Below are 12,714 nucleotides of genomic sequence, written 5' to 3'. Positions count from 1 at the left end.
ATGATGCCACTTTCCAAAACAGTTCCTCTGACAAGTTTTCCTTCTTCCTTAACTGAGGATTCCCCCCGACTGTGGTTGACAGGGCCCTCAACCGTGTCCGGCCCATCTCCCACGCCTCTGCCCTCACACCTTCCTCTCCCTCCCAGAACTATGATAGGGTCCCCGTTGTCCTCACTTATCACCCCACCAGCCTCCGCATTCAAAGGATCATCCTCTGCCATTTCCGTCAACTCCAGCATGATGCCACCACCAAATACATCTTGCCCTTACCTCCACTGCCCCCCCCCCACCCCGTCAGCATTCAGTTGTGACCATTCCCTCCAGGACACCCTAGTCCACTCCTCTATCCAACATCTCATCCTCTTCCCACGGCACCTTCCCATGCAATCACAGAAGGTGCAACACCTGTCCCTTTGTCTCCTCCCTCCTCACTGTCCAAGGGCCCAAACACTCCTTTCAGGTGAAGCAGCGCTTCACTTGTACCTCCTTTAATTTGGTCTACTGCATCCGCTGCTCCCAGTGTGGTCTCCTCTGCATCAGGGAGACCAAACGCAGACTGCGTGACCGCTTTGCGGAACACCTCTGGTCTGTCCACAAGCATGACCCAGACCTTCCAATCGCTTACCATTTCAACATGCTACCCTGCTCCCATATGTCTATCCTTGTCCTGCTGCAACGTTCCAGTGAATCCCAATGCAAACTGGAGGAACAGCACCTCACTTACCGATTAGGCACCTTACAGATTTAAAATTGAGCTCACCAACTTCAGACCATGAACTCTCTCCTCCATCCCCATCCCCTTTCTTCTACAATTCATTTTTATTTTTTATCCACTTTTTGTATTTTTATTCATTTATCTGTAGTTTTATCCTCTTTTTTTATCCCATTCCCCCCCCACCCACCCCCCCCACCACCACCCCCATTGCCCCCTCCTTCCACCCCATCCCTTATGGGACCATCTGTCACTTGTTCCATGTTGTTCTTTCACACAATGCTACCCTTGTTCTGCCATAATCACATTCTGCTTTCTTATCTTAATACCACCATTAGTATCTTTCTTAGCACTAACCACTACCATTAACAAATCTCTTTGTCTTTTGGTTCATGACATCTTTGTCAATCCCTCCTTTGCCCCCACCTATCACTGGCCTTCTATCCAGCTCCACCTGCCACTTTTAGCAGTATACATTTCCACTTCTCTAAAGCTCTGAAAAAGGGTCATCAGGACTCGAAACATTAACTTTGTTTTTCTCTCTCCACGGATGCTGTCAGACCTGCTGAGTTTTTCCAGCATTTTCTGTTTTTGTTTCAGGTTTCCAGCATCCACAATTTTTTGCTTTTACTTATACAGCTTCTTTGATGTAATTTATGTCCCAAGGCATTTCACTGGAGCATTATAAAATAAAGTATGACACCAAACCAAATAAGGGGATATTAGGTCAAATGACCAAAAGCTTGGTCAAATGTTTTAAGGAGCATCTTAAAGAACAAAAGTGAGGTACAGGGGTGCTGGGAGGGTATTCCAGAGCTTGAGGCCAAGGCAGCTGAAAGTAGGAGTAATTAAAATCAGGGGTGCACAGGAGGCTGGGATTGGAGGAGCACAGATGTCTCGGAGGGTTGTGGGGCTGGAGTACATTACAGACATAGGGAAGGGGCGAAGCCATGAAAGGATTTGGAAACAAGGATAAGAATTTTAAAACCAAGATATTGCTTGGGTGGGAGCCAATGAAAACTCAGCAAACACCAGGATGTTAGGGAAATGGAACTTGCTGAGAGTTTAGATATGGGCAGTAGGGTTTTGAATGGCCTGAGGTTTTAGAGGGTAAAATGTTGGGGGGGGGGGGGGGTGGGGGGCAGCCTGGAATGCATTGGAAAAGTCAAGACCAGAGGAAACAAAGGCATGAGTGAGGGTTTCAGCAGCAGATGGGCTGAGACAGGGGCGATGTTATGGAGGTGGATATGGGCAGTCTGAGCGACGGCACGAATAGGAGTCGGAAGCTCACCCCTCAGGGTCGAATGTGACACCCCAGGTTGCAAACAGGCTGGCTTAACCTCAGACTGTGGTTAGGGACAAGGACGGAGTCGGTAGTTTGGGAACGGAGTTTTATCAAGGACCAAAAGCAAATGCCTATCCAATGTTTAATTGGAGAAAATATCTGCTTATTCGGTACTGTAAGTTGGAAATGCAGTCTGATAATTTAGCAACAGAACGAGTGGTGAGGGAGAGCTGGGTGTCGTTAGTGTACACGTGAAAACTAACATTGTGCTTTCAGATGATGGCCCCTCCTATTTCTCATCTACACACTGCCTCTCGCTAACAAGAGTAGATCTTTAGGGGACAACTGGAGTAACAGTGTGGGAGCAGGAACAGAGACCATTACAAGTGATTCTCTGGCTATGATTAGAAGAATGTAACCAGGTAAGAGCAGTCCCACATAGCTGGACAATAGTGGGGAAGCATGGGGGGGGGGGGGGGGGGAGGATGGCATGGTGAACCGTGTTAAGACTGCAGACAGGTTGAGAAGGATGAGGGGGGAACATTTACCATTGTGACAGTCACATGGGAGGTCATGTGTGGCTTTGATAAGAGCTGTTTCAGTGCTGTGACAGGAGTTGATTGAATGGAAGGATTCAAATGTGGAGTCCCAGGAAGATGAGAATAGATTTGGGAGGTGACAACTTGTTCAAAACCTTATTACAATTTCAACACACAAGCTAAAGCACCACTATAAACAGGCTAAAGAATCGCACTGACATCAATCTCATGTCCACCAATCACACACCCATTGTGTAAAATCTGGCAACAAAGCTCAAAAGTTTCATTCTGCATAATGTTCAGCAAAGAGCACAGCATTCCCCAATGCTACCTCTTATCCACCTTGAGCTTCTGCTACCACGAGAGATGCAGTGATGACTTCAGAGGACTGAATGTTCCTGACTTAAAAAAAAATCTCTGCCTTGATTGGAATGTTTTGATCCTGTAGCTTTAAGTTTGAAAGAAAGCTCACTTCCCTTTTGGCAGGGGCATCACAGAACTGCTAGTGAGTGAAATCTGAAGTGTTAAATGTGGGAATGCTCTCAACTTCTGTTGAAGTTTTTAAGAAGTGGCCATTGGCAGGACAAATATTTAGGCTGATAGCTGGGGCTTCAAACAGGGCTGGTGTCAACAACAGGGTTCGCTGGCCTCAGCTGAAGGAAAATATCATAGTGTGCCCTCTTAAAAACCAGTCAGTCATATGCTGCAAAAAGGCTTCCTATAACAAGCTGAAAGCAGCATTGAAGGAAAAATTTCTTCATGGGGTTTATTCTGAGTATTTTCACCTAAACCATATACAAGCCCACAAGTTCACCAACACATACTTCAATTTACTGCATCAGTCTATATGGCTCGAAAGTATAAACACACATAAGAGAGACAATACTTTTGGCAATTTGTTTTATTTTGGCAATGCTGTACATCAATTTTAACATTTAGTCAAGCGCATGTAACTTAAGCTAAATTCCATGTTTCTGGTAATAAATTTTTAGAAATACAGGGACTTTGTATTCAAGTTGGTTTAATTAAGAAATGCATTTTCAACCACTAAAGTATTAAAGTTATTTTAATTAATGAAATATTAAATAGAAAATGAAGCTATTATCATGTAGCAAATAATATTCATGGCACAAAAATATTTGAAGTTTTCAAAAGCAAGGGCTGATATATTCACTTTGAGTGTTGTGTCCAACATGCAACTTTTGCCACACATGGAATTCAACTGATCCCTAATATTTCAGGGACAACTTACGTGGAAGACATTTCATAAACTGTTTATACAAAGTTAGCTGTAATTAAATATATTGCAATTACAACCAGTAGGAAAGGCTCAGGTAGTAACATGCTCAATTTAGCAGCTCTAAATATGTAATGGGGACTTTTCCTTTCTGATTTCCTCTTTCACCCATCAACCAGTCAGAGTCCATTCCTGGCAGACTATAAACTGTTATAACCTGAAACAGAAAGCAGGTCCATCAATCCTTTAGTTGTGGAGAGAGGCAGGAGAATAGAAAGAGTGCGACATGGAGGAGAGAGGAGGAGAAAGCGACATTGGTAGAAAATTAAAAGTGGGAGGGAGATAGAGGATTGAGGGGGGAGGGAGGGACTAAAATACAGGACAGCATTCTACGAGTACACAACATGGCATTCTTTGTTGTGAGAGAATAGTTATTGATACAAATAATGTAACAGATGTTCTTATAAAATACTTATGACAGTGTAACATAAGTTCTGTAAAAAGATATTTAAAACACTAGGTTCTGTTTAAACCTATTGATAGGTTCTAGTGCGCTATCCCCCTGCACGCACCCCACCCCCCACCCCACCCCAATTAAATGCACTAAATCATATAACTAAGCATAATATCCGTCCTGACTCTGAGCCACTTGGTCGTATTGAAGCAGATCATGGTGTCTTGCTTCACCCAATGTTGACCTTCAGACCCCAAATCCTAGACCCAGCACCACGATTCATCTCCACCACACTGCCTAGCTTTGTTCATACAATACTGAAAATGCTTATTCAATCTGGTCACGGGCTCAACTTCTTTAATGTCGTCTTCACTAGCTTCCCATCCTTCACATTGCATCAGCTTCAAATGATTTAAAACTCACCAGCGTCTTTTCTGTCCTGTTCACCTAATCACTCAGTCCTCAATGGCCTACACTGGTTCTCAGGCTCCAGCCCAAAGTTTAAGATTAACTCTTTTCAAATCCTTCACATTAAACCTGGGTCGGCCTCCAGACCTGTAACTCCTTCTGCACGCTTGTGTCCTTGCGCTCTGGTCTTCCATATATTTCCATCGCCCTCTGGCCCACGACTAGTAATAGGACCACCTTCTGCTTTCGCGCCGTCTTCACCTCCCTCCTCTTTCCTCATCCCCTTAATTAACCTTCCATGCCTTGGTCATTGTCCTAATTATCCTCATTTTTTTTTGGAGTAAGATTATAAGAAGCAATTGCTCCGCTTAGTTTCTAAGTAGAGGTACAACATCCGAGAGGTTTTTTTTATTCGGCCTTGGGATGAGTGTGCCGTTGGCAAGGCCAGCTCCCACTTACAGGCAATTCTTCAAAGTTAGAATTTAGAACCACTGAACTATCCAACCAAGAGTGTAATCATGGGTTTTGGGGTACACACAGCAGTTTACTAGAAATGGGCAAAATTTCAGTTGCAGTATGTAATATTCTCAAGCGGTTATACTTGGAAGTACAGTAATGGGTTAAATCAGTAATTAGGTGCAATTTGTCTTTGTGCTTCAGCATTCAAAGTGTAAATGCAATTGTGTGTGCATCAACCGATGAAGTATCATTTAAAATTTAATAATCTCTATTACTTCAGTTATAAGTACTCATGAATCTCATTGAGAAAATAAACATGCTGTTAACCACCAGTTTTACTGTGCATCCTACACTTAACTAGACCCAGGCAGTTAACATATGGTGCTGCTGTATTTTTTTTTAAATCGAGAACAGTTTTGAGTGCCTAATTAAACAAAATGACTTAAACACACAACATTTAAGTAAAATTGATCATATGCAATGGGAATGATCAAATTAGTTGTAAAAAGCTAATCACAGTGAGGCAGAAACAGGACAGAAAGGAATCGGGAAGGGAATGGTAGCGAAAATTAAGCCCAAGAAAATATACAATTAAGAGGAGCTTAATCAATTTAGATCGATTTAATTTATCCCACCAATCTACTCTGTCCTCAGAAAATTACTGTCCTTCAGTAATTTCCCTCTGAAAATTTACAATGCATATTTTGGCTGCTCTCCCATTCTGAATGATAGATACATGATTTAGAAAAATTTGATCAAGTAAAATCACTTGGCTCCTTGAAGGTTCAGTTGAGTAAGTCATTAAGCTGTTGATCCATACAGACCAAAAAGACCCTAGCAGACTTGGAACAGTGTGAATGCCAAAATTGGTCTCAGCACACCCTTATGTTAAAAGGGTAACAAAAAAAACATGTCAGAAGACCCACCTCTCCCTAAGGAGCTATATCTGCTAACATGAGAGATGAGCCAAGTGTAAAAGGAAACACTGAAGTAAAGGAACACAGAAACCCCTACTCAATAAGACAGTGAATTTATATACATAAGTGTCCCATTTGGGCACTTCTATTACTCACCTCATCAGCCAGAAGTGACAACTCACTACTGTCTGCAGCATCATAATCGTAGAGAACTCTAGCCTTTCTGGTGCCACTAGACGACATTTTATAGTCAGTGCTACCAGCTGTGCCTATTGGACAGCTCGGTATGCACAATGGGACGGAAGATACAGAACTTGAGGGCACAGTATTAGATGAAAGGGAAGCCGAAGCAGTCGGATTGTTGTTGGAAGAAAAGGTGGTTGGAAAACTAGAAAATAAAATGTTAAGCATTAATACAGAGGAACAGCAATGTATGCAGATAGGTCATACGTCATTAACCCCTTTAAATGTTTTGGATTTGAGGAAGGCGTCATTAGTGAAAACAGATAATGTGGGAGAGCCTGGGAACCGTGACATCACCAGAAATGATGCATCAACATACTTTGCATTAAATTTTTATTTACATCATTCATTTTGCCTGTCTAACTTGTAACATGGTATAGAATCTATTCCTTGTTCATGGTGATAACAGAAACTCTCTAGTGATAAGTTGGATGTTAAAAAGGATGTCATTACGTCAGCCCAGGCACACATCATATTCCAGATTACGAATGCTTTTTCTACATTAATTCAAACGTATTAACAAAACCTCACAGGCCATCCTTGCACTCTCATCTTATGAAATGTTAATGTGTGTCACATGGACCAGCTAATCACCACATAATAATGAACTGCTTAAATAATAGAAACACTTGGCAAAACAGAGTTTGGAAGAACATTTTGTTAAACGAGTCATGTTTTCCAACCAAAACAACAGGGTCCTCTATTTTAAAATAGGGGTGGGAGGGGGGGCCGCGAGAGAGGGAGGCAGGGAGGCTGCGAGAGAGGGAGGCAGGGAAGGAGACATCGAGTTGGCAGAAAACCGGAGAGAAAGAGGGAAAGGGAGGAGTCGGGGGGGGGGGGGAAGAAGAGAGAGAGAAAGACACACTAAGCTGGTGAAAAAAAGGAGAGACCGACCGAAGGAGAGGTATTGAGGGCAGAGCAAGGAGACAGAGGCCCAGAGTGGACAGAGACTGGGATTGAGATTGAAAGTTAATGAGTGACCAACAGAGACCCTGAGTTCGAGAGAAAGAGAGAATTATTGAATTGTTAAGCACCGAAGGAGGCCATTCGGTCAGTCGTGTCCATGCCGGTTTCTGCAAGAGGAATTCTTTGTCCCACTCCCTCCTTTTCCCCATAGTCCTGCAAATTTTCTTTCTTCAGATAATTATTACATTTGCTTTTGAAATCCATGATTGAATCTGCCTCCACCTCACTCTCAGGCATTGCACCCCAGATCCTAAACACTTGCTGCATAAAAGTTTCCTTTCATCATTCACCTTCAAATCGGTGTTCTCTGCTTTTTCCATTCTTTCTGCCAATGGGTACAGTTTCTCCCTATCAACTTTGTACAGATGCCCCATGATTTGAATACCTCCTCCCCTCTCAACCTTCTCTTCTCTGAGGATAACAGCCAAGGCTCTCCAATCCATCCACATAGCTGATGAACTTTTTCTGCACCCTCTCTAATGCCTTCACATTCTTGCTGAAGTGTGGTATCCAGAATTGGATAAAATACCCATTTGAGGGCAAACCAGTGTTCTTTCAAAGCTCAGTATAACTTCTTTGCTTTTGTACTCTCTGCCTCTATTTATAAGGCCAGCGTCCCATGTGCCTTATTCATCACCTTCTCAACTTGCTTTGCCACCGTCAATGGTATGTGCACGTAAACCAAGGGTCCCTCTGCTCCTGCATCCACTTTAGAATTGTACCCTCCCCTTCCTGCCAAAATGAATCACTTCACATTTTTCTGCATTAAATTTAATATGTTACATGTCTGCCAATTCCACCAGCCTATGTCCTTTTGAAGTCTACCACTACCCTCCTCACAGTTTACAAGGCTTTCAAGTTTTGCGTCATCTGCACATTTTCAAATTGTGCCCTGCACACCAGAGTCTTCGGTTATTAATATAGAAGAAGCAAAGCAGTGGTCCTGGTACTGACTCCTGGGAAACTTGACTGTATAGTTTCCTCCAATCTGAAAAACAACTAATCTTTGTTACCTGTTACAGAGAGAAGACTGAATTCATATTCCTTGCACAACCTCAGGATGTCCCAAAGCACTTTACAGTCAATTAAGTATCTTTTTTGGTAAGGAATTTGGTTAGTCTTTAGCTCTGCAGTAAATCACACAGCAAAAATGTAAATATTCTTAAAACTGCTTGAATGCTGTAAGCCATCATCTAATGGGAAAAGGAATTTTTCTGCTGAAAACCTTCATTACCTTCCAAGTTGCTTCTGTAAATCAACCATATACTGGTAACATTGAGCATAATAGGTCAACTGGGCATCAATGTAGTCATGCAGACAACGAAGATGATGAGCCTGTGGGGGACAGAAATAAAGAGTAGCACAGAAGAGAAACATCGATGAAAGGTTACTAATTCAGCTATTTAGTTCTTAAATCATCCAGGAGCTAAGAGCCAATTTAATGCACTGAGAGTGAAATGGTATCTGTAATTACTAGTCAGGTTTTCACTGATGGTTGTTAATGGACATCAGCAGGCAATTGCATAACATGACAGCAGATGAATAAGCAATTCAGTAAGGCCAATGATAAGGGTGCTGAAAACTTACATGTGTACTGCTAACTCCTTCAAGCAAAAGTCTTGTGATCTCTGCCTGGCGATCAAAATCACTTTGTGTAATTCGCATTTCCTGTTCCGCCTGTGTAGAAAGATACAGAATAAATAATGTTCAGGCATCCAAACAAGTAAATATCTTTTTGGGGAAAAAAGGGCACTTCTACTTTTGAAACCAGGCAATAGCTGAAATATTCTGCTTGCCAGAAAAATCTTAAACCACAATACAGTGCATAATCTAATAACAATGTAAGAATCCATTTTCTACCCATTTAACTCCCCACATATAAAATAACAATAACCAAACACTTACAGTATTGACTTGTTACAGCTTTAAATATGTCAGTGATGGAAAGATAATTTCACTTGGATTCCAATTACAAATGTTTGCTGCACATCAAGCTGATTGTAGTAAACTATTGGTTAATTGCACAAATTAGAGACGTGAATTTAAAAGCACAATCAAATTTGAAATTGACTAATGAGTAAAACAGAATAGCGGCTGTCCCCTCAAAACTTAGAAATAAAATTCAAATCCGGTTTATGTTAATTCACAGGTTTTTCCACATATTGTATTCAGTTGAACAAAAGAAAAACCCTAAAGCATGAAATATTACATAGAATACAAGTTTTCAAATGGGGTTCCATGGTCAACCATCAGTTATCACGTTTTTGTAGCTTTCTCTACTTGACTGACTGGAATGCTGTTTCTGTATATTAAATAAATATTTTCTCCAATTGCAGTTTTCCTTTGGGTAAATTTGCAAGTTTGGGGGTTCCCAGAAGTGAGTCAACCCTTGCAGGGATTTGCATACCATAGAAAAATTTGAAAGCCATTGATCTGGAATGAAATTATTGTAGACTTTGTAGAATCTGAATTGTCAACATCGATAATATTACACTTTTAAGAAAAATCAATTAAAATGATTTGTCAAAAAAATATGTAGAGAACAGTTTCAAGTTCCAATTTTTAGACATACACGAAGTAAACTGCACATGCATGCTAACTCATGGATACTAATAGGAATTTGACTGTCAACCACTATTAAAACTCCAAGTGCACAGCTTGACTTCATATCAAATCTTTTGAACTACACTAGATTGCAACTGTTGCAGTGAAGGAAATAGTTTGAACAGCAATTCATTTTAAAAATTGCAAAATTAGATCAAATCGTACAGCACACAATTAGTACATGAATGCTATTTGTTAGTGTTCAAATACAGGTTCTCTACTCTCTTCTCTCACCCATTCCTAAACAGCAAATTCCCAACTTTATCCCTTAGCAAAATTAAGCTATGCCACTCCCATGCAACCTACTGAATGCCTGACTCAAAAGAAAGATTGGCAGGTGTTTCAGTGCAGCTCACCTACTGCAGAGGGGACACGGAACAGACACAGACCTATAATCCAAAAGGCAAGGGATTCAGTTGTGATTATATAGGCATTGCTGCACAATGGTATCCTGAAGCTCCTTTGCTACAAGTATACACTGGGAAGAAGGAGCCATTTACAACAGGACTACCTTTCCCTTAGAAGAGCTGATTATAGGCACATATTAAGTCAGCATTTACTTATGGCTGCAACGCAAATACCAGATTATCAAAATATGTTTTTTTAAAAAAGTTCAAATATTAATCACACCAGGTTACTGTGTCGTAAACACTTTACAGGTTTCAAGTTTGTTACTACAAGAAAACAGCTTTACTTTTACTTACTTTTGTCACCTCCTCTGCCCAAAGCTGTTAAGCATTTAAACAAACAACAAAGTCACTAATTTATAATATATTTGTGGAATGCACAGATTTTATATAAAATTGATGACAGATACACAGGTGTATTATGGTAATTACTGCTCAACAACAGAAGAACCATGACAGTGAAACATATCCACAAAGACAAAAATAAATTGAAATGGAGCACAACTGCTGCATGCTCTTAACCTGAAGATTAGTTTTGAACACAAAGTTTGTACGGTACTCTCTTCAGCTGTGGTCCATGCCATTTACGTCAATACTTTGATTTAGATTATTTTCAATTTTTAATATAATGTTTCCTAAATTCTGAAAATTTTGAACAAGATGATAAAATCCTGTTTTCCAGAATTTTGGAAATTTAAATAAAGCCTTATTTTTGAAGTATTAAAAGAAAGGGAAGACTTCAATGCTCCCTAAAATCAATAAGGCACATTAACACACATCATAACAGTTCTCAGGAACAAAGGACTGTGTACATTATAATTGTGCGCTACAGTAAAAATAAACTATAGCATGTGGAGCAGAAACTGGAGGCCTGGGTGCCCACAGACAGATAGTACTGTAAAGCAAAATTCTCCCTTTTGTCTAAATTGCTGTGATTTACCACACCATGTTTCCTACAAATGGAAGAGCAGGCCAGGAGAATGGCTTTGTCATCATCTATTCTGCTTCAATCAAATTAACTTGTAGAAAGATACCTATTGTCAGGGAGAATCCTTTGAGGCAGCTATCTCCTGGTCTGTCCAACATAGAAACTGTAATGAAATTGGAAGGACAACCAAGATGGGAATTCAAAGAGAAGCCACCAAAATACCTAATGCTCTACAAGCAGCTATGCCAGTATCATTGCAAAATTAGTCCATACCATAAAATAATGGTAAGCTTTAGAAAGGGTGTGAAAATGTTTCAAAGCCTGAATACCACTGCCTCATCAAAACACTATTTCTGGAGTTCCTACACAATTGTTTCAAACACAATGCAGCATCTCTCGAAACTATAAAGGATATCACTGATCTCTCAATAACTGTTTGATTAATTCAACAAACCAATAATGAAGATTTTATGGTATCTACCATTAGTGATGTAAAAAGGGTTAAGTATAAACTCAATAAAACTACAGTTATGAAAGGGTTCAATAGAGTGGATCTTGTGAAACTGACTGCACATCTTGGTGAGTCCAGAGCAAGGGAGCATAAGTATAAGATAACCATTAATAAATCAAAGCTTTTAGGAGGAATTTCTTTACACAAGAGTGACGAGAATCTGGAATTCGCTGGCACGTGAAGTGTTTCAAGCAGACTGCATCGATGTACTCACGAAGGAATAAAAGGGGAAAGGGTGGGGAGAGCTAATTATAAGAGAAGGTTCATGGGCAGTTTAAACACCAGCCAGTTGGGTCAAATGGCCCGTTACTATGCTGGAGATTCTATATAATACTGCCAGCTATTTTTCAGGTACTGCATTGAAACTCTTCAATCATAGTATGAATACTGGTAACATTGCACCACAGTGTTACAACATGTGGGTTTGTGTTTACACAGCAAATTTTCAGTTTTAACCTGCTGTCCACAAAGCAGGAAGGCATGCAGACAGGCAGCAAACAGAGAAGTGGTATTTTCTACAGGGGAGGGAGGGACAACTTGTCTCATTTACCTCCCAGCAAAGACTTACTGAGAGTTGGCTACCCATCTCCTCCAGGTTAAACAACAAAACATGGCAGAAAATGCAACTTTGGGAAACTTTTGGGAAACAATCACACTGTTTTGCAACAGTGTGATTGTATATCATCCAACGAGATAATTAAGTACAAATTTAGATCGTCACAGTTAAGGGAATCAGGGTGCTGCACATTATGTAGCTATGCGATCCGATGCAGCATTGCTACCACCTCAGGAAAAGAGTCCAGCATGACAATTCTGAAGGAGGGTAAAAAAAAAAACCCCTACATTCACCACTTGCTAACAAGTTTCTACTATTGTGCAGAATATTAAAAAGTATTTGAGGGTTAATGTTGAACAATCTTACGGATACACCCAAGGGGTCATCAAGAACTCCTGTCAGTGTTATGACAGCTGCTGGGTTACATCAAAAGTTTAGCCACAGTGCAATGTGAAGTGGTTTCACTTTGAATCGCAGCATCAGCTGAT

General features: G+C 40.7%; 1 protein-coding gene across 6 annotated transcripts in view; it reads right to left on the bottom strand.

Annotated features, from left to right (window-relative positions):
- Nucleotides 1-3,419: 3,419 nt before the first annotated feature.
- The window catches only part of LOC144692189 (endophilin-B1-like), a 34,694-nt gene continuing 25,399 nt past the window's right edge, over nt 3,420-12,714 (bottom strand). For 3 of the 6 annotated variants that reach the window (XM_078560735.1, XM_078560736.1, XM_078560740.1), the window contains exons 7-11: nt 10,529-10,552; nt 8,808-8,897; nt 8,455-8,555; nt 6,168-6,399; nt 3,420-3,990 (exon numbers count right to left, since the gene is read on the bottom strand). In XM_078560735.1, the coding sequence (XP_078416861.1) occupies nt 3,883-3,990; nt 6,168-6,399; nt 8,455-8,555; nt 8,808-8,897; nt 10,529-10,552 (555 nt within the window). In that variant the 3' untranslated portion in view covers nt 3,420-3,882. The remainder of the gene's footprint in view (nt 3,991-6,167; nt 6,400-8,454; nt 8,556-8,807; nt 8,898-10,528; nt 10,553-12,714) is intronic. The other 3 variants (XM_078560737.1, XM_078560738.1, XM_078560739.1) reach the window with 1 other exon arrangement.

Source organism: Cetorhinus maximus, chromosome 17, assembly GCF_964194155.1.
Source record: "Cetorhinus maximus chromosome 17, sCetMax3.hap1.1, whole genome shotgun sequence".
In the NCBI taxonomy this organism is placed as follows: Eukaryota; Metazoa; Chordata; class Chondrichthyes; order Lamniformes; family Cetorhinidae; genus Cetorhinus; species Cetorhinus maximus.
Note: the sequence above shows the minus strand (reverse complement) of the source record. Positions and strands in the feature narration are given on the sequence as shown.